General features: G+C 41.2%; 1 protein-coding gene across 1 annotated transcript in view; it reads left to right on the forward strand.

Annotated features, from left to right (window-relative positions):
• VEGFD (vascular endothelial growth factor D) overlaps positions 1-22937 on the forward strand; it is a 42160-nt gene extending 19223 nt beyond the window's left edge. The window contains exons 2-7 of the mRNA XM_090063237.1: positions 3119-3329; positions 10438-10628; positions 12892-13040; positions 16334-16431; positions 19993-20188; positions 22268-22937. Coding sequence (XP_089919363.1) covers positions 3119-3329; positions 10438-10628; positions 12892-13040; positions 16334-16431; positions 19993-20188; positions 22268-22394 — 972 coding nt within the window. The 3' untranslated portion in view covers positions 22395-22937. The remainder of the gene's footprint in view (positions 1-3118; positions 3330-10437; positions 10629-12891; positions 13041-16333; positions 16432-19992; positions 20189-22267) is intronic.
• Positions 22938-23398: the final 461 nt, after the last annotated feature.

Raw genomic sequence — 23398 nt, forward strand, 5'->3', positions numbered from 1 at the left:
CTGTGGCCCACCTCCCACAAAAGTTGGCCCATCAATGCTCTAGTGAATCAAATATATGAGAAAAACCAGAACTCTTCCATCAATGTGCAGATATGCAGCTAGCTCAATTCTCACACTGAGAGAGAAGAAAGGAGGGGACAGCAGCTGCACTACAAGCTTACATGATCCAGCCAACAGGGAATAGAGTTGGTGCTGCCTCATCTGGCATAATTTAACTCCAAAGGATGTAGCCAATTTGGTTCACCGTGGTTCAGTTAATAAGGGCAGAGGTTGTGCTTCATTTTCTTCTGATAACTACAAAAAGATTTCAGCTAACAAATATTGATTGCTTAATTACTACTGGCTCATACTTCTAAATTATCGTGAATGAAAAAGGGAGGAGAGACCTAGAAAACTCTAGATATTTGGGCAGCTCTAACAGTAATGGGAAACGAAGGTTTGTGTATAACATTACAGAAGAATAGATTAAGAGTGTTATTTTTTTTGCTGATACAAATATTTTGGTAATCACCTGATAAGTTAGCAGGCAATTTCTCCAAAGGACTCTCATACCATCAGGGGGATCATGAAGTTTCAGGCTTCTCAGGTCATGATGCTTATGCTGGCTGCATATGACATTAAGTTAGACTTATGACACCACCAGATATGCATGGGATCTTCTCGTTTCATGGGCTCTAGAGCTACTATGAAGCACCGGTGCACTAGAAAGGACTCCTAACACACAGAAGTATATGAATCTGATGTGAATCTGTGATTATAACCATCTTCTCAGGATAAACTAATGAGGTTAGGCCATGCTCCACAGAAATCCTGCAGCAGTTGAAGCATACTTATTTCTTAAAGCCAGTCATGAACAGGTTAAGCTGACTGCTGGCTCAATAGGTCTTTCTCAGACCTTGAGTGGCACTGCCAAGGTCTAGCCATACTTCCAGCTCCTGTCCTGGTGTTTACCTAACTTTGCTTCAGGCTCCTGCACAGCCTTATCTTTGGCTCCCTGATTCCTTTATGGCATTTTTCTCTTAACATTTGACATAATCTTGTGGAGTTTTTCTGGCCCAGACCCAGAGTGACAATCTTGTTCTTACCATTTCTCTGAACTTATGCTCTACCTGAGAAAAACACATGATGTAGTTGCAGGTGTACTGAAGCAAAGATCTTCTTTACAGATATAGCTTATTTCCCTTCTTACATGGGAATAATGAAGTTGGTATCAAATAACCTTATGCTGTTTAATGGTATCCACACTTGGGGGCTTTAACTATATGGCCTTAGTCCAAGTGGTACAACCTTCTAAGATAGAAAAGGCCATAAATACATAGTGATCAGAAAGATATAGTCGTGTTTTTCTATGTTCTTTGATCTTTGTGACATAAGCCATTCTGGTAGGTGCAACAATTTTTAGGAAATCCTTTGGTATACAGTTTGACAAAGACAAAAAGAAAAACCTCAAATCAGTGACCCTCATACAAAGTACAGGGATATGCCTTCTAATTGGCAGAATGTCCTAGCCTCATTTTAGCGGTTCTCTTTAATTTCCATATGAATTTAAAGTCCCAGACACCATTCACTGAGTTGGAATGTCTTGCTATAATAAAAAGCATTGCAGTTGTGTCTAGTTGGATTTACCATGCTATTTAGATTTAGTACACACAAGCTACATATCCTTTAACTGCTCTATAATTGGTCCAATGCTCTTAGAATCTATTGGGTAGAGTTAGACAATTTGTGAATCAAAAATAAGTCAATTTCTTGGAATTAAATATGCATTACCAATCATTTGCTCAGGTCTTCTTTCAGATTTCCTACATCAGCAAATCTTTCAATGGGAGTGTTTTGTAGAGCTTCATTGCAATTCAGGATAGGTAAGAATGATTCACATTTATATTAAACTTTCTGCCTAGAAGCTTTGAAAAACACTTTCCAGGATTCACTTAATATGAATTAATAGGAAATCACTTCATTCACTAGAGAAATATGGCTATCTCTATGGTTAAACATGACAGTTGGCCAGAGCACAGAGCAACATTGCATATGGGGTTAGGGAAGGAGTGAATAACTTATTTCAAATGAACTACACAGGGAATTTTAGGTCAGTTGAAGGTAATTACTGAAAAATGAACTTGGCCAGAATATCCAGGCTAACATCTGCACTATTGCAAAATAAATACCACAGATGTTTTAATAATGAATAACATGTGATCAGTACCATGGTTTCACATCTGATCCAAAAGACTGCTCCTTCTTCAGCATGCTGTGTGGAGCATTGGCTTAGTACTAGTTCAGATCACAAAATCATTCTACTAAATCACCAAACTCGTATGTAGTGGCAACCTGAGATCATCTTAGTGTTGTCTTGTTCATAAGGACTGGTGTTTTACTTAAGAGAATTCATGGGATAACAGCCCATAGGGGGCAACTCTTCATCATGCGACAAAAAGTATAACCAAGACAACCCTCCCAGCTCAATACATACACCCATTACAGAGGTAACAATTTACATAATTCAGAGATAATCCACTAATCCACTAATTTACATATTCAGAGCATCCACTAATCTGATGAATTAATAGAAATAACTTTGTGTTTTATGTCAGGCTGAATCAGAAGGACCTTACATTTCAACATAGGGTCCAAGAACAACTCCCTGCCCTGTCCCCAAAGAGTGGTTTTTATTAATTTTAGCACTGATATCAGACTACAAAACTGGGCACGGTAGGTTATAAGACTCTAACAGGGTCTCCAGAAAGCTTTGGAGACCCTCAGGAAGGTACCATGTCTGCTGGAGCTCCTTATCAGCAAGGGTAACAAGGTCTTAAAGCATACAATGTGGACTTCCCTCTGTCCAACCAACTTTTCTGACCATTGTGGAGGAGAACAGCTACATGAATTGACTTTCTCCTTGTCTTCTCTCCAGTTCACATGGTCATAAAGACTGGAAATGAAGCTGAGTTTCTGGCACAGTCAGATAAATAGGGAGACACCCACATAGTCTTGTACGTGCATCCCCAGGTGTGCCATGGTGTTCTGAGGAGTGTGCTTTTTTATGGGTTTCCTCTAGATAACATTCTATGTACACTTCAAGTACGCTGCCCTTCTGATGTTTCTTTCTTCATTTTAGAGGACATCCCTGTCAGCATTAGAACGATCAGAACAGCAGATCAGGAAAGCAGCCAGTCTAGAAGAGCTGCTTCGAATCACTCATTCAGAAGACTGGAAGCTGTGGAAATGCAGGCTAAAACTCAAAAGCCTGGCCAATTTTGATTCCCGATCTGCATCGCATCGCTCCACTAGATTTGCTGCTGCTTTCTATGACATCGATACACTAAAAGGTAGGTATATTGTTGTACATGAGTTCCCTGTCACCTGTTTCACTACGAGGATTCCCAGCTGTTGGTGCAAGTAGGGGTTAAATAAGCTGGCATTCTTAGACGAGACCAACATCAGAGAGAAAATGGTGGGTATGGAAAACAGCATAAAAAGGAGGAAAAAGTTAGGCAACAGCCTGAATACATCTCCATTTTATGTGCAGAGCTGGTTTATTGTTTTCTGTACACAATCCAAATGAAAGATGTATTAAGTATGGGCTTGACAGTCAACAGAACAAGAAAGGAAGTAAACAGGCAGGAATAGCTTGGAATGGCTAGCTGCAAGGACTGCCAATAGCAATATGCTAAATCTTGGAATTTGCTTGTAGGCAGAAACAATGGACTTTACAGCTAGCACTGAAATTCCTTCTTTTATTAGGTTTGTTTTGATGTAAGGTACCTCATCAGCAGCTACATCTGGGTAGGAGCTGATTCATCCTGCATGCTGTTGAGCATGCTGGGAGAATTTCTGGACAGAGAAGAAGTATACAGAAACAACAGATGACACCTAGATGAGAAAGGGAATACAAAACTGTATACAAAATAGAATGAAAAAAAAATCCACAGTGGGCACAACTGCATGAGACTTTTACCACACAATTGACTCATTAGCTGCACATTAAACATCTCAGCATCTACACATGCACCCCTGTTAGGCTGGAGTAAAGTAATTTACTCCACAGCAGGATAGTACTTGTATATTTACAAGTAGTAATCTGCTTCAGAGTAAAAAACTCCACAGCGGCACCCATGTAGACTCTGGAGGGGCTGGCTGGGGCATGAGGGTGCTTCAGTGCAGGGACTGCCTGCTAGCTAGTCCTGTACTGAAGCACTCTTGTGTCACAGCCAGCCCCCTCCCCCGGGCCACACGTTGAACCAGGGGGAGCAGCTCCAGGCTGGCAGACTAACCCCCAGGGCTCCCTGCCAGTCAGGGCTGCTCTGCCCCAGATTAACATGCTGTACATGAATAAACTATGGAGCTTATTGCTCCTGGGCACATGTTCAAACATTGTGCCCAGGAATGATAAACTGCAGAGCAATAAGCTCCGCAGTTTATTCATGCACCATAATTACATGTGCACACATGCCCAGTGCCTTCGAGAGGAAAGAATCAAGGTCTAATATGAGTTCACTAAAAGTAAACTAGGGATTAGTTACCATTCCTTGATGAAATGAACAGATATTATACAACAGAGCGTTGCTATACAAGCTGTGACATAAGCAGGTGGTCCTCGGGTGTGTGTAGACCCTCAGGTGGGTTTTATACCCACCACTTCAATTTAGGGTGAAGTAAAGCCCCATGTGTGCACACACCATGCTGACTTACCTGCCTCTCCAGTGGGGAGGGGAGGGCGAGCTGCCAGTGGGCAGAGTGGTCACTGGGCTGCGGCAGGGCGGGGGGCTGGGGCTTCCCTCCATAGCAGCTCACCCCAAGTGGTACCCGCCTGCAGGCACCCGACTCAGGCAGTCCCAGGGGGCACTGCAGCCACAGAAGGAAGCACCGGGCTGCTGCGATGCTCAGGCAGGTTCCGGGGGGGGGGAGTTAAGGTTCACCAATATTCTTGGATGGAGCTTGCTTTCCCGGGCTGCTGCCAAGCTGTTTGCAGGGCTTCCTGGAGAGCCCCTTCGCTCCATGGCTGTAGGGGCAACAAATCAAAACTCCTCAAAGGAGGTTTAGTTTGCTGCGCCCCAAGTCATTTAAGGCGCATTACACCACCAAATTTCCTACAGCGTCTGGAAATAATGCCAATACGCCACCGAGGCGTGCAAACACCCACACCATTAAAGCGGTACAAAAGCATTTAGCCTGCTTTGAAGTGTCGTGAACACACGCCCCTAGTTTCATCTACACGTGGCTCTTGACCCTGAAATGGTGGAACTCAAGCCAGAGTATTCACTGCTCTGTTGGGAAACTAAGAATGAATGATCCTATTGTAAGAGGGCTTTTAGAACACCCTTTCATACATTTGCTTACTCTTTCACATCATTTGATTAAATAGTTATGTGGATTTTTTTGGCTAAACTTGAATTTTCATCTCTGAGAAGGACCACAAAGGCACAGACATGAAGGCCAATGTGAAATGCATCTGTATACAACTTTATGGAATTCAAGAAATTGCATAATTTATTATAAAGACAATAATATTCTAGTGGTGCCTGACGCAAGAGAGACTGGTAGGGAGAGTTAGAAGAGATGGATTTTTTTCAGAATATTTGCAAGAATTCTGTATAGAGGCATTAACAGTCTAGGGAACTATTTGCATCCAATACAAATTGCAAGGTTTTCCTGTAGAAATCCTGAAAGCCAACTTTTAGTTTTCTCATGTAGTGAAATATCCGCATTGCAGAAAAATGGTGACCATTCATTTGTCTATATAACAATACAACAAATGACTGCATCATGTGGACTAAGGCAATATTCTATAATACGCTTTTGTTAACACCAAAAAGAATACAATTGTTCATGTAACTAGAGCATGGGAACAAAAGAGAGAAAAGTGTAAGTGAATGAATCTGTACTGGGAAAAATTCTTTAGTTTGGCCATCCATAGCTGGGGTGTTAAATGTGTGGATCCAGAGGGGCATGGCAGTGTAGTCACATCCCACTTTAGTTGTGCCACATGTGAGCTCTTGATCTGGGCTTCAGAGCCTGGGGAATAATCACTGTAGCTGCTGCTCATCCTCTCCTTTCCTCTGCTGCTGAATTCAGAAGGAAGGGGACAGAGAGGAAGGGGAAACAGCAGCAGCATTCACTCCCATGCTCCGGAGCAATGTGGAAGTAGTGGATCCAAACAGAAAATGCTCCAATCAGTTGGTGAGCTCATTGCTCTTTGCACACACAGACCTCTGGCAGGAGCCTCCACTGACCAGACAGTGAATTCAGAGTATACTGCACAGCCAAAGTAGAGGGCTGCATCCACCATTTCCCTGTTCCTGGATCCACTACTCATGTCAAACACACATTCGGAGGGCCAAATCTGACCTGCAGGACCATATCATCCAGATCACAAGGCCAGGAATTTGGGAGTGGTGTGAGTAGGGGGTGGGGTCCACCACCAAATGTGAAAGTATGAAGCCCCACTGGGGACTCCTTTTGGAAGCAATAGGACAAGCAACATCTGCATTAGCTGCCGCTACATACCTTGCTGCCAGATCCAGCCCATGAGGAGCCCTACAGTTTAGATCTAGCCCGGGGGGGTGGGGGGGTATCAAATGAGTTTGACACCTGTGAACTCTAAGAACTCTTAGCTATGCACCTGTTGGGATAATGCCTGAAAAAATGTATTTCTTTCCTATTTCTCTTCCAGTCAGTGGAGGATGCCCTTTGAGTATGATGTGAGTTTTTATTTAATGTGGTGTTATCATGAGAAAGTGAGGTCAAAGTGTAAGCTGTTCCTTACTCTGTTGCTCGATTACTCTTTCCGGGTATCACCAACCAAACTCAAAGTCCTCATCTTTGAATGAGCTTCCCTTTGCATATTTGCATAATCAAGACTTCCCACAAACAACCATGTTCCTCTAGAATAATGCAACTCCCAAGTGTGTGGGGGGGTAGGTTGGAGATGGGTTTCTTGGCAGCTGAACTGCATATATAACTCACTTATGACTAAGATCAGAGTGACCATAAACCTTGGTGGTTTAAGAACAGATTGTAAAAACCCATTCAATTCCTTCTTCTAGCTTCCCTACAATAGCTCTCGCAAATGACTAAAAGGGGGAGAATACATGCACTTGAAGAGGGTATTTCTGTTAACATCCAGGCAACTGACATCTTAAATGATTATGAAAGGGCCATGCAATGCCAAATACACAACCCTTCTGGATCCACTACACATGTATGTAAACCAACAGCACTTAGTGTGGGATACCTGACATCAAACTTTCCTTAGTGAATAATAATAATAAATACAAAAATCCAAATTCATCTTTTTATCATAATAACAAATACAATAACAAATGAGCAACAAACATCACATGAAAACTTTGCAAAGAAAAATGTTACAAATCACTATAAACATGTGTATACATCATATTTCCCATTGACAGCAAATAGGCTGCTAACCAACTTCACTATCCCTGATACTCCTCATATTCTCAGTCCGGTGACCAGCAGATTGAATCCACCATCTCTGGGGCCTCTAAATTGATCCAAGGTGTTGGTTGTAGCCGTGTTGGTCTAATGCTATTCAGCTGGTCTAATAAAAGACATCACATTTACCCAAATAACCTTGCCTGAACAGTAGGCCTGTGCGAGTCAGCAGTCCATCCGATCCAGCTTCAGATCCAGCTGCTTCGGATGGCAGTGATCCAGTCCAGAGCTCCGCACCGGGTTTCCTCCTGAATCCGGCCAAGTGGCTCTGAAGCTTTGGAGCCGATCCTCAGAGATCCAGCCATAGGGTATAATGGGGAATCAATGAAATATCTATAACTTTGTTGTTTTTTGTCTGAATTTGGATGAAACTTGCAGGGATGGTAGCCTCTGCTGAGAGCATAAAACTACCAAGTTTCAAGAAGATCGATGCAGGGGTTTGGGGGAACTGTACCCCAAATTCTTGAAAGCCAAACTCATGTCACAGCTGTGTGTTACACCACAGGGGGGTCAAAACTGCAGGGCAGGTAGCTCTTACTGAGGCCACAAAGCCTGCCAAGTTTCAAGGAGATCGGTGCAGGGATTTGGGGGGAACTGCACCTCAAGCTGCGGACAAGCAAAACTGGTGCCATGGGTGACACTGTGTGTGTTAAGGCGCAGCGGGGTGACAGCTGCAGGGATGGGGGCCCCTGCTGTGACGCCTGCCAGCTGTCGAGGAGATCGGTGCAGGGGGGCTCTGGGGCCCTGCACCCCTAGCTGCTGACAGACAAAACTCGTGCCAAGACTGTGTCTGTCTTGGGGCAGTTGATTGTCTGTATTGAGTCTTTCCTCTCCTTAGCTTGGTTTTGTAGGTGCTAATTGATGCTTGTTAAGTCATTATGTAGTAGCTAGGTCCTGTGTATTGAGCTGGTCCCTGAGTGAATCATGATTGATTGGGTAACTGGGAACACAGCAGCTTAGCAGCCAGGCCTGCAGCAGTGTCTCCCCTCCCCGCCCCAAGACAGACACAGTCAGTCCCACAAGCACCCATGGCACCAGTTTTGCTTGTCTGCAGCTTGAGGGCAGTTCCCCCCAAACCCCTGCACCGATCTCCTTGAAACTTGGCAGGCTTTGTGGCCTCAGTAAGAGCTACCATTCCTGCAGTTTTGACCCCCCTGTGTTGTAACACATAGACGTGACAGGAGTTTTGCTTTCAAGAATTTGGGGTACAGTTGCCCCCAAACCCCTGCACCAATCTTCTTGAAACTTGGCAGGCTTTGTGGCCTCAGTAAGAGCTACCACCCCTGCAGTTTTCACCCTGCTATGTTGTAACACCTAGATGTGACATGAGTTTTGCTTTCAAGAATTTGGGGTGGTTCCCCCAAAATCCCCTGCACTGATCTTCTTGAAACTTGGCAGGCTTCATTCTCTCTGTAGAGTCTACCACCCCTGAAAATTCATCCAAATCGGACAAAAAACAACAAAGTTATAGATATTTTATTGTTTCCCCATTATACCCTATGGCCGGATCTCCGAGGCGGCTCCGAAGCCGCTTCGGAAGCTGAACCTCTTCAGGCAGCGCTTCGACCTGGATGTGCTGCTTTGACCCCGAAGCGTCTGAAGCTTCTCCGGATCTGAAGCTCTGTCTGAAGCCTCGCACAGCCCTATTAAGAGCAACTTATTTTTTGTATCTTTTTAATTATTACCAGGCGGGGAAAGAATGAGGATAAATTAAGGGGAAAACAAAACTTTCAAGGACTAAATGAAGAGCCTCACTGACCCTTTTTTAAGAAATGGTTTATATAATAGGAAGGTGTAATAAAAGGTCTAAAAGAGAAATGTGAATGCACATCTGAAAATAAACTTTAACATTTAGGGTTAAGAACAGGATTTCGGCATTCTTTTTCTTTAGAAGTTTCTGTAGGACTGAGCTCTGTTTCATATTAGAGATTTTCTTAACATAACAGAAATTGCCCTCGACCACTGGTAAGCTGTTAGAGGTAAGCTGCTAGTAGAAAAAGGCTTTTCATAGCTCTACAAGAACACAAAGGCCCGATAACTCTAGAGGTTCTCTACATGATTGTATTAGGTCGTTAAATACCAATGAAAATAGAGGAAGGAAAGAGGACCACATTTAATGAGACAAGAAATCATTTTGATATGTAATTATGCCAAATTCCACCAATACATTCCATCAAGCTGTTCCTTTCTCACTCTGGTTAACTGAATAGTTAAAGCATTGTTCTCTCTCACAGTCAAAATTTGAGAGGTCATCCTAAAATAAAACTGCCAGTCTGCAAAAATTCAATATTTGAGAGCTGTCATGATGTTTTGAATAGATAAATCATAGTTAAATTTACATTTTTGTTATTCAGCCTTTAAACTCCTGAGAACACTTAAGTGAGAGTGTGTTTGTCTTGGATTTCAGTAGATGGTTTGGAATCGTTGCTCCCTGCCTGGACCCCAGTGGACCTATTAAAAACATCTGACTTGAATCTCATTACTCTGTTTCTCCACCTGAACAGAGTCAATTTTATTCTGCTCACATTTACACTAGAGTAATTTGAACCAACTGTGTACTGATAATAAGACTTCAGATTTACAGTGTTGCAAACAAGGGTAAAAATTGACTCTACTTGTACAGAAACAGATTATAGACCAGATCCTCAGCCAATGTAAATCAACACTTTTCCATTGAAAGCAGAGGATCTGCAGTGCTTAAAACCACGTGAATTTCCAGTTCCATATGTTTCATAGTTAAGGAAGAGAATAAACCTCAAAAAGCAAACCCTAGCAAAATAACCTCTTAATCCATTTAAAGGGCATGATACTTCTGTCCTCAGCAATTCTTTGGTTCTTGATCAAAAATTATCAACCAACATTATCAGCCAACACTGTAAATGGCCAACAAAATTCCAAGTCCACTTTATTTATCCAACACGTCGTTAAATCAAGCATCTAATTTTTTCTTGCTTTTGTTCATGATGATGGTTCTTTCTGTAGTCATAGATGAGGAGTGGCAAAAAACTCAGTGTGTGCCAAGGGAAACCTGTGTGGAAGTTGCCAAGGAGCTGGGTACGACCACCAACAAATTCTTTAAGCCTCCCTGTGTGAATGTGTTCCGATGTGGAGGCTGCTGCAATGAGGAGAGCCTGAGCTGCATGAATACAAGCACAACTTATGTTTCAAAAACGGTAATGAGACTGTTCATCTTTTTTCTATCTTTTTTCTCAGAGACAAGGAGGGATAAAAGGATGTTGGGTCTCTCCAAGGCTGCTATGGAACTACTTGTGCCTGAGACTCATTCTCTGCATTTTCATAAACATAAAAAAATTCTTAATTTTTATTTACTTAGAGTGAATATAACTTTGGGAAAGATTATTTAGCTTGTTTTCTATACAAGTATGAATGACTAGACAAGTCTAAGACTGGAGAATCAGAACCAGTGTGCACGTCTACACGAGACACTAAATGCGCAGTAGACTAATTCTACTGAGCATTAGTGCGTCATGACACAAGTCATGATAATGTGCTAATGCACAGTAGAGTTAGTCTACAGTGCATTAGCATCACTAAAAAATCATGCATTGGCACTACTGTACCATAGCAATGGTTACTGTGCATTGGGTTAATACCCATTATTACAGTTACTAAACTTAATGTGTCATAACTACAGCCCATGAATGCACACGTAGACATACCCAGTGAATGATGATGTTAATAAGCTTAATTATTGTAGTCTTAATATTTATTGTTACCTGGACCCAGAATTTCCTGATGGCTTTTGGAAACTCCTCATACTACAGAGCAAATAGATTCTTTTGGAATTTCTGATGTGCGGTGCCTAAGAATTATGACTTAATTTTTCTCTGCTGTGACAAAAACATTGCTTGGTAATTTTGGGTGTCTAGCTTTAGAAGTCTTAAAGGTTCTTGAATTTTAAAAGTGCAGAGTCTCCGCTCTCACAGAATCACATATCTTAAATTAAATGCTCCAATTTTGAGTTTTTCCAAGTCACAAGTCACTTTTGAAAGTGTAGACTTAAATAATTAGTCAGGTGCAGCAAGTAGTAGCAGGCAGCAAATAAATTAAGAAGTTGCATCTACAAGCAATGCTACGTCACCATAGCAATGAGCTAGGGCAACACAGCATCTATGGGCAAAAATCACGACACTGCCACTACATCGTTGTAGCAATGCACTCCCTCAGTATAGCATGTTGCTATAGCAATATAGCATCTAAAAATAACCACATGCCACCACACTGTGTAGTACGAGCTGTTACTGCACCATAATTTAGTACTCCCAAAAGGAAGTACTAAATGAAGGCACAGTAATGTTGCCATAGGGACACATGTAGACATGCCCAATGTAATTGAGTTTTTTCCATCGTGTGACTTTATAGTTACACCTTTAGTTCTTCTATAGCAACATATTAGTCCGAGTAATAGAAAGTTTTTGTACTTTCACTAAATTCATAGATAATTAGCTAAAGCATTCTAATGGCAGTGGGTCTGATTCCTAGCTGTTATTCTAGTCCCCTATCAGTGTCCTTTCACTGGTTTCCAAGGAGTTATACTAGAATACAGTGAAGTGCTGAAAGAGTGAATCAAGCCTAATACTTCCTATGTAGATGTTCATTAATTGATTCCATTCCATGTCAGGAGGAGAGAGCTCTCATTAGCTGTTGGCAATATACCATAGATGTCTTAGCAACTCAGAGGTCTGGGTCAGGCTAAAAATATTTTATGCATTTATCTTTGAAACAGTTGCTCATAAGATTTAAAAAATAAATAAAATACATTTAGTTCTTCAGAGTTCAACATTCCTTTAATTTTATTCAAAATAACCATTCTCAAAAGCCTTTGAGCCAAATACTGCCCTTAGTTTCAACAATAAAATCTGGTCACTTAGAAAAAAACAAACAAACAAACAGTGGACATACTCCAGAGTTTTGCCCATGTTACTGAAAAAAAGATTTTTTTCCTTAAAGATATTTATTTCCTTTCAGAAAAGCTATAGGTTTCTCAGTATAATAACCAATGGAAATAGAGGCAGAGAAGATCAATGAGTAGCTATATAAATGAGTAAGATTAAATACATTATGTATCTAATAACAAAGTCCAGTTTTCTGCATCTTTTCCAGCTTTGCTGTAAAAATAATGATGAGACCATTTGAGGCGTTTGCAAAGCACTTTGCCAATTCATGGCATGCTCATTAAATAATATTTATAGTACTTCACTTCCTTAGTCCTGAGGCTGCCATACTGAGCAGTTCGTACTTAAGAGAAATTGTTTACTTTTCCCCTTTGATTAACTTAGATCATACCCATGGTGGCTGCCAGAGGAGAAGAGGGAAGGTGAGAGGAAATAAAAGCAGAGGGTAGGAAGTTAGTATATAAATTATTTTAAGTAAAACTATAAAGTAGAAATTGAAAAGCATGTTTCATCCTTTCAGCTTTTTGAGATTTCAGTTCCTTTGACAAATGTGCCAGAGCCAGTGCCAGTCAAAATTGCCAACCATACTGGTTGTAAGTGCTCATCAAATATTCAGCGTCCCCCTTATACCATCATACGAAGATCAGTCCAGTATCCCGAGGAGGACAGGTAGGAACCTCTCTTTACAAAATATTATACACAGATTATACAGCACTAACAGCTTTTTTATTATACAGCTTTTTCCTTGTTACTTAGTCACTGTCATTTTTCTTTCATTTCTTATTCTCCTGCCTGTTTCCACATATCCTGGGTACCCTTCAAATTTACAGAGCCAAAACCAAACCTGAGTTAAACAGATTTCGGTAACTTAATACACAGCTGATGTCTGGCATGGAGATTAAGGTCCAATTCACTAAAGACCAGATCCAAAAAAAGACTTAGGCACCTAAAGCACAAGAATGACATCTGCAAAAACCTGTCTTAATCCTTAGGGCATGTATAGATGAAACAGGGGCCCTAAATTAAAGCAGTGGGTTTTAAAAAACACTGCTTGAATTTAGGACTGATTAAACTCCTATGTCATGCGCACACCCCACTGACCCACCTGCCTCTCCAGTGGGGAGACAAGGGCAAGCTGCCAGTAGGTGGAGCAGTTGGGGAGGAGTGAGGTGGGGCGGGGGTGAGGCTAGCGGTTGCCTCTGCAGCAGTGGCAGCCCCTGCCACAGGTGGCACCCACCCTCAGGCATCCGACTTGGGAAGCACTGCGGGAAGTGCAGAGGGAAGCACTGGGCTACTGTGCATGCTCAGGCATGCTGGCACACTTCAGGGGAAAAAAAAGAAAAAAAGATCAGGCTCACCACTTTTCTTGGGCACAGCCTGCTTTCCTGGGCTGCTGTCAAGCTGCCTGCATGGTTTCCTGCAGAGCTGTGGAGCTGCACAGAGTACAGTGCTTCACTCCATGGCTGTAGGGACAACCAACAAACTAAATCTCCTTGAAGGAGTTTTAATTTGCTGCACCCCACATCATTTAAGATGCATTACGATGCCAAATTTCCTACAGCGGCTTGAATTAATTTGCAATATGCTGCTGAGGTGTGCAAACACTGATACCATTAAAGCAGTGCAGAAGCATTTAGCCTGCTTTAAAGTGTCATGCACACATGCCTCTCATTTCGTCTACACACCACCCTCGGCACTACTATGTCATGGGACTGTGCATGACCTTGTGACTGATCTGAGCATCTTGGCACTATTGGCACTATTTTACACCACTTAGTATTTACAAAATAGGTGTCACTGTACCTAAGGTTTCTGAGAGGCCTTATCAGCATTGCCAACTGTCTATAAAGTTATGGAAGTCTATAAAAGCAAGGCTAAAAATGCGTGATCGTAGAGTCCATAAAAAATGGAGCTGTCCATACAAAAACTTAAGCAATCGGAAGCGTGATGGATGGACAGAGAATACCAGGAGCACAACATCCTTCAGGGAGAATTCTTTCACAGGTTTGTAGTCCCCTAGCCCCCAACCATGTGCTGCTGCTACTGCGCATCCTGTTGCCTGCCTGTAATACTTCTGGGTCCCAGGTAGGCAAACAGTAGTCCTTTTTTAGGTGTCTATGCCTGAGTAGGGGGCAAGACTAGTGAGGGTAAGATTAAGGGATGGGATGGGTGGAGCAGCATGGTGCAAGGTGCAGTTAGGAGTATCAGGATGTTGGGTGAGTAGGGTACACCTAAGGTGAGTAAAACAGTTGCTGCAGACAAGCAGGGCTGCCATCTTAAGAAAAAAAATACTGATAATTTGCAAAATTTTTATTGACAACCAAACTTTTTTACTATCATTTGTGTTAAACCCCTAAATTTGAACTAGAGCCTGGCAGAATGAGGGCCTGGCAGAAAGGTTATATTTATATTATGTAAAACATGTCAATAAAGAAGTGTAAATGTCAGTAAAAATTTTGTAGATTGTCAGCAACAAAATTGTCTTGGGTTGACAACCCTGGGCCTTATCTTATGAGTATGCTCATAGAACATCTAACAAATACTGAAAGGATAGACTTCAGCACAAAGCATATCATTTCACAGCCTCCTTCATTCACAAACATAGCTGATGGTAATACCAGCACTGCCTACTTTTCATAGTCCAGAAGTTAACTATTGACCCAATAATTAGGAAACATGACTCTGAAGGGATTCAATTCTTCAGTTTCCACCAGCCAGAAAAGTGCCCTAATCATCAGGCGATAAATGAGACTGAAACCAGAAAGAGGACTTTTTCCATCCATCTCATTGAAGCTGTGCCACTCTGCAGCTGTGACTTCAAGATAAACAGGGCCAGAAAGCAAACAAGAGGGAGCATGTATCAGTGATCCAGGAAGAAAGATGCCCAGCTTGGAGGAGTGTTGTGAATTCTGGTCCTTGCTCCCAGGACTGCTTACAGTGTTTCTAGAGTCACTGGAAAAACGCTACAGACAATGTTGGAAGCAGAGAGAGGAATCCAGGACTCCCTTTAGGGGACTGACCCCATCTCTGAGTTACAGTTAAGCTCCCTCTTCCTTTCTTTCTCTCAAATCTCGCTTTGCTGGCTGGATGGTGGCTCAGTTTCAACATCAGGTATTAGGAGTGCCTCACCAGCCCAGCCCTGCCTCTAGGTTGGTGGGTAAGGTAACCTCCTTGAAGATGAAAACTGTGGGTTTGAGCCACTTCAGCCTGAGGAGGGCCGCACATGGTTTTCCCACTTCTTGGGCTAGTGCTATAACTCACAGAATAGTCTGGAAAAGGTAAGGGAGCAGGTAATGGGAGGAGAGCACCTCTTTCTTTAGCCCTGTTTTTAAAAGGGAGCATGTCATTTATGCTTGAAAAGAAAACTTAGACACTCAAGTCCAGGAGTAGTTTTTGGACCGTGAGTCTCATAAATGTCCTTCACTTAAGGCTACAGGGAGGTGCCCAAGTCTAGGAGAGAGGCAACATTTTAGCCACACCCCTCTTTGTTCAGTATTTCTATTGGTTGGTTGACACATTGCCTTGTTCAGTGCTGCTACAAATGCTATCTCTAGAGGACAGGCTCTTCCTGTTGACTGGGTAGAAAACTTAGATGCCTACCTCCCAGTTGTGTGAATTATCACCCAGAGGATGAGTACCTAAGCGAGGCACCCCATATCTAAATCTCTTTATGGAACTATCTCCAAGTCCCTAACTGTAAGTACAGGAATAATCCCGTTCAAGATAATTTAACTGTTCATATTCTTAAATGCATTTTTGAACTGGAGCCTGAATACAGGTGGTCTCAGGGTTTCTGTTTGAAGTAATAATATACATCATTGCCATTTATTCATGTATTACACTTCGATGATCTAGCTGTAAATAACCGGCTTGAGCAAACTAGCAGACTCATCTCTTCAGATACAACAGTAATTCTCTTGAAACTTTTTTCATAGAAATGATTATATTGCTTTTCCTTCTAGATGCCCTTTTTCCAACAAACTTTGCCATAGTGGGTGGATATGGGACAGTGACAAATGTGAATGTGTGGTGGACACACAGCATCCCAGCCGAAGAGAAGGTAAATGTATTTATATTAACTGATGCTTTCTTAGCCTGACAAAGGGTATTTGTATCCAAAAGCTCTCAAAGAAGATTTTTTCCAACTATTTGAGTTGGTCTAATAAAAGATATCAGATTTACCTAAAGAACCTTGTCTGTTGTCATATTAACTGACACTTTTACCATCTGCAACACTGAGAAGGTGCATTGAGATTCTTTTTCACATTAGTTAGGAATTCACTTGGATTCTAAATTATAGGATTACATTGCCTTATTACTTAATAATAAATCAGTTGAAAACATGTTGAAAACAACCACAAATCTAATATTACCTCATCTCATTTTCTTCTGGTCTTTTATTTTTATTAGCAACTGCAATAATGAAGAGCAGTATATTAGAGGGAATTGCATTTCTACTTTCATAGGTAATTTAGTAACTCATTTAGGGGCCTTTACAATCAGTAATCCTCATCTACTCATCAATACAAAATGCTTGTAAGTTTGGTTTTTTTTAACTTATAAACAAATTGCCAAAAATATTAGCATGTAAACTTGATGCCAAATTCTGCTCTCATACAGTTTATGTATGAAACCCCTCAATGAAATCCGGTGGGTCATATAATCTGCAGATTGTCAGAAAATTCTGTTTCCCAGTTGACCTGCCCATTTGGGACTTCACAGCTTAACCCTGCCTTGGTCCTTACTCACATGGGAGTAGCTGTCATAGATCAGACAGGCAGCAAGCCAAAACCAAGAGGCCTTGTGCTTCTGAGACACCTCTTTGAAGCAAAATGTTTCCTGTGCTTACATCATATGCTGGCCCAGGCTTTACAAGGTTTGTCATCTTCTCCACTTGTGCTCTGCTAGATCTGTGGTTGGTATGTTAGCCATTTCATGTTACCCATGACAAATACCCAACTCTCACCTCATTCACTCAGTGGATAGATGTAGTGATGGGGGTGGGGGGGGCTTGTTGCTGCTTAAATGTTGATCGATGTTAGTGCTAGCTCAAGTTTAGATCAGTCACACCTTAAAACTAAAAACTTCTCTTACTGTCCCCCACCTGCAGAGCTGTGACTTGCCAATAGAAAGCTGGCAAGCATGGGCTTGACTAGAAGCTAAAGCTGTGAGTTGCCATCACAGGGCTGGTGAGCCAGGACAGCATTTGATCCCTGCTCTAGGTGGGGGTGTCTGAGAGAGGGGTGGGGGTGGGCAGGAACATGAAGCTGGGGGACAGAGATAGTGGGATGGGTGTGGGTAGTGAAGTGGAAGGTGGTATGGAAATGGGGGTGGGAGAAGGTGGTGAAATAAACCACTAAAGGACAAAAAAAAAAAGTTTTAAAAAGATATAAAGAAGTAACTTAAAGAAGACCTCATGTTTTAATAAATTGGGATTGGGATTAGGTTATGGGGAGTGCTAGTCATGCTTCTTGGGGTGGCTGGAAGGTGGGAGCAATAAAGGAAGGTGTGTTTGGGAGAGCTACTGTCCCTACCCTGGGAAGGAAGCCCCAGCTCATGGGGACCTGATCTGGCTTCCTCTTTTGTTCCCACCCTAGCCCTCAGACCGCACTTCTGGACCCATCTGTGTCCTGCAGTCTGCCTAGCTGGCATGTGCTCTGCAGGCTGTTTGCACAGGGTTGTACTATCAGGGTCTTGGATAAAAACTGAATAAAGTTGATGGAGATTATGGCTAGGAGTGGTTTCTAAGAAAGCTTTTAACTTGGCATAAAACCATAACCCAAAGATTTTTTATGAACTACTTCTATCCTTCCTCTACTCTTGGTGAAAAGACTAGAATCTGTCAAAGAAATCTGTTGAAAAATGTCCATGAGTATAATAAACCAACTCCTATAAGTCTGGAGAGTCTTTCATATTGAGAAGTGTTAAACTCTCCCTAAGCACTGTGTAATATTTACATTTATATAGGGAATAATTTGGACTAGTCAAAATGAGGTTCTCATAAAAACTGTACTAGATGGAAACAGAAAGAAATCTTCTGTTCGTACTGTATATAAATTTGCATTCAAGAAATGAATGAATATATCAGCCAAGTCAATAATAAAAGCAAGTTGACAAGTACTTGAATTCCTTGGCCAGAGACCAAAAATATAGCTGAATAACTTCATAAACTCTTTTGCCTGGTGCAATCTTTTAGAATTAATAGACAAAAAACCAGCATTAGTGATCCTTCAGGGACATTATGTCAACCTGCATCAGATTATTCATCCATCAAGTTTCGTATGTTAGCTGTAGTGGCAAAGTCAGTATTTTAGAGGAAGACCAAAGGAACGCAAATTTATATTACACCTAACACACAGACATTTGTTCTGTGACCTTGCAATAAAATTAATGTACAGACTTACTGAAGTATGTGTTTTGCTGATGTAGAACAAATATTTCCAATGATAAACAATCATTTTTTTAAAAATATGTGCAGTTTGGATGTGGGTTAGAAAATTAATTTAAATAAAACTTTGAGGCTAAAGCAAAGAGGAAACTAAACACTAGCTAACAATTCAGATATGCTAAGGCTCATAATATCAAGGGAGTGGGCATGGAGAATAGTTCTGTCATGATCCAGGCAGAATCTGTGCATCTTTAAATAATATTTGGTTCTTATTTTCATTTGTGTATTAATTTCCTGGTGCTAAATTAACAGTAATGAAGGCTTCTTTCAAGTAATGAAGCTTGGGTCTCCCATATATCCTTTCTGCCATCGGAGATCAGAGCTCAGATTTCAAAGGCCGTAGACGTAGGTTACATTCCACATGCCATAGGTGATTAAATCCAAGAGTTAATTGTAAAACTGCAGGAAATTACCTTTCCAGTGACACATTATATGCTGTGACCTTTAACCAGGGATGTGCTGCCGACATCTTAAAGGGCTCTCACAAAAGTGTTCCTGTTTTGCTGTGATAGACCATATGTTGTATGTTAGGATGAACATGTTTGGAGAGTGATCAGAGTACAGTCATTTGGTTTGTTCTTTTACCATTAAAACAAAATATTTTCTGATTACTATAATCAACAAGGAAAATGTACTGCTTAGTAAATGGATTTAGATTAGCCAATACTTTTTATCTGTGATAACAAATACTCTGATTAGATAGATAGCATAGAACATTGAGTGTGTGTGTGCATGCACATGCATGTGTAAACTCTGTAAGACATCCAGGTTTAACTTCCTTCACACTTTTTGCTTTAAACACTTGCTGTTCTGATGTAATCTGGTAGAGCCCCAAAACAAACTTCTAGCAATTCAAAGTCAGGTATATCTAGGGAGATCATCACGTGTAGAAATGATTTAGCAGTATCTACTGTGGGTAACTTGATGAGATTGAAGGGATTGACCACAACCATGTTTTCATTTTGGTGGTGGTGGATTTTCACAGAAGGCTTCTGCATTTCACAGGAGTCCCTTCCAGCATATTAACACATAATAGAAATTCCATAGACTAGATGCTACCTTCATGTATACATGAATAAATACTAGTGATTTCAGCTGAGGTACTCTGTGTATATAGAGGATCAGAATTTATCAAAAGTAGCTTACTGCTCAAAAATTAATCTTTTGTTATAGGACTCCCTCCTCTTGCTGAGCTGGCTATGTGTGGACAACATATGGAATTTGATGAAGATAACTGTGAGTGCATCTGCAAACGGAAATGTCCTATCGATTTCTTTCAAAGTAAAGAGAACTGCAGCTGCTATTTGTGTCAGGAGAGCCAGGAGAGCTGTGCTCAGAAACACAAAATATTTCATGCTGAAACCTGCAGGTAACTGTTCCTTCCCATTCAATTGCACAATACTTACCATGACTGAGTATCATGAACAACACGTTCCATTCAGTTAAGTAATGCAAATGATCTTTGAAATTGTCATCCAGGTGCATTTACCAGTTTTTTTCCCTGGGATATAGTCCACTATTGTTTAGGATATGTCTACACTGCTTCCCTGGCACTCACAGGGATGTCTCTCCTGAGCATACCCCACCTACTCATTCCCACTCTGCATGCAATAAAACTAGGAGATATGACATACTAAGGGCAATTCCCACCACTGCTCTCAGTATTCTAGAGGCAGAAATCTTGAACAGGAGCATCCTCAGTGAACATCTACTGCCTTGTTTCTGGTTTGGCATGTGCAGAGTAGGAGTAGGTGTACATGGCCTGCTTGACAGCAATGCTCTGGGAGTGCTGGAGAAGTAGTACAGATATATCTTTCATGATTAAAGCAAAGGGCAGGGAGTCAGAACCTGTAGGTTCTACTCTGCCATGGATGGACTGCAAGTGCTTCCAATATTTACCTCAGAGAATGGGGGGAGGTTTGTTTAATTTATGTGCTTTGAGATCTTTGGAGAAAAGGTGCTATTTAAACACAAATCCTTTTTATTTTTGCCATAGTAAATGAATACATTTTTATCTACATTTTAGCTAGAGAGACTATAAGGCACAAGGGATATAAAGTGGGTTATGGAACTTTCCATTTTTAGGTATTCAAATTCAGTCCATGTCACTTGTATTGATGGTTGTTACAATTTAAGTACTGTTATGTGGCCTTTGGGAAACCAGCTAAGTCTAGTTCATAGTGAATAGGTGTTCATGTGTTGAAAATATCATCATGCATATGTGTGTGTGTGTGTGTGTATATATATATATATATATATGTATGTATGTATGTATGTATATGTACACACACACACATATACATATACATACTTACATACATACATATATATATATACACACACACACACAAACATATAAAGTACTGAGTAAACTTATTTATGCACTGCCCTATCACAGATTCAAGGACTGAATGGGAATAGAAATTGACTAGTCTTTCATACAGACTGAGGGTCCCTCTAGGACTTAGGTCTACAGTGTAGGTCATGGCTAAGGCATGCTGTGGCAACACAGGGAAGTTTGCACTGCCTGTGTTGTACCTATCTTGACTCATGAATAAGTAGAGCATTTATGTCTTCAGTTATATCTGTCTTGCACGATTCAGGAGTACGTAACATGATTTCAGTAATAGTCAACTAGCAGCCACCAGCTATCCTGAGGGACGTTCAGGAGGACAGGACAGGGACTCCTAGCTCTATACCATCACCTCCTGTCTTCTGAAACCTCATGGCAAACTCCACTTTTGGAAGTCGGTGGAATGAAGGGTCTACAGGTTTTAGAGTCCAAAAGGTGATGAAGCAAGGAAACACTCACTATCTTCAGTATTGTGCCCTGCTGGCCCCATAGAACATGAGAATTTGATTGGAAATCATGTTGCTCTTAAATCACAATACTTCGGGACACTCTCAGGCTGCTGCTGTGCAAATGTGCAGAAATTTGGAAAATAGTAAGACATATTGTTGGAGTGAAGGGTACTCAATGTACCAACGTGGAAGGAGCAGTCTTCCATACAGATGTCTCTGTGCATCTCAGGCAGTGACTTTCAACCAGGATACTGTAGCACAATTAAGTATACAAATATGATTCACAAGATAAACCTAGAGATTTCAGATAGGAGTCCATAGTGTTAAAAACATTCTGACTTGTCTTTCTGAGTTCTTTGTAACACAGTAATTGCTCTATTATTTTTTCTGTAGTGAAAAAATAGTGAAAACTAAGAACTGGCATTTTCTGAGGGGTGCCTTGTGTCTAACAAAGTTGACAACTCTAATTTAAGATTTCATTTTGCATGGAGATACTGAACCTTTCCAGTCTACGACCTCCTAAACTTCTCTCAAATGAGGGCATGTCATTTGGGGTTAATAAGCTAAGACGCTAGAAATTATGAAGCATGTAAAAGCAGAGAGTTTTCATGTTTCTATTTCTCTCCCTCTCTGTCTTGTTAAACAGCTGTGAAGACAGGTGCCCATCCCAACCCAGAATGTGCCCAACTGCAAAGCCAGTGTGTTCAAGACACTGTCGCTGTCCAAAGGAGAAGAGAGGCTCTCATGGATCCCAAAGCAAAGAAAATCCTTGATCAAGCTTGCCATATCCTTCTCTCCCAACAATACACTGCTTTGCAAAGTAGCTGTCACTGACTTTTAAATCATTAGTAAACATGGACATCTTCCACTTTCTTGGCAGAAGAATGAACCCTGTCTGCATTTATTTATTAGATTAATCACTAACTGTTAGTAGATCCTCTGGGTCATTGGCAGCCATCCTGTAATGGATAACTATAGTAGAAGGATTACCGCTGTAGAAGAGGAACAGTGGTAAGAGCCAACTCAACATTGTAATATGGAGGATGAAGTTGGTAAAAGGGTGACAGCCATCATCCAGTTATATAAAAATTCAAACTAAATAGACTTAGTCTCTCAATCCCTTGCTACTGCAACCCTCTGTTGAAACATTCTTCAAAACTTCAATGTACAGGATTGGGCTTCTCACATGTTCAACACTGACTTATTTGATCTACTGTCCAGCTTTGATTATCATTTTAAATTTATTTTACAACTACTGTCAGATGTGTCATATTTAAATGTATATAAGAAAATAAATACATCAGTTATTCAATCCATATATTATCTCATGCCATTTCAAATAAATGCAAAACAGAACAACAACAATAACCACCACACAGGCGCGCGCACGCACACACACACACACACACAATTAAAACCAAGGACACCCCACAAAAAGTCAAGCTATTCTCTCACAGCCCTTTGCATCAAAGGTGTTTTAGTTCAAAAGTGTACTGCCCCCATTTTCCCAGTGCTGATGCACTCACACCATTTATACAAACGCATGTGATGCAGTGCCAAGCATGTCAGCTTGCATATGGAACAGACTCGATAAACGGAGTCTACTCTGACATGCTGGATCTCCGGTGCATCACAGCACAGAAAGGTATGTGTATAAATGCCCCTCTTCCAGAGTTTTCTGCTTGCTGTGGAACAGATATTTATATGCAGATATAGTACATTAACATTAAGCTATAAGGTATGTTGCTGTAGACTTATCTCAACCTCTCCTCCTGAA

The sequence above is a fragment of the Crocodylus siamensis genome, chromosome 1 (assembly GCF_052110815.1).
Source record: "Crocodylus siamensis isolate JL-2025a chromosome 1, ASM5211081v1, whole genome shotgun sequence".
In the NCBI taxonomy this organism is placed as follows: domain Eukaryota; kingdom Metazoa; phylum Chordata; order Crocodylia; family Crocodylidae; genus Crocodylus; species Crocodylus siamensis.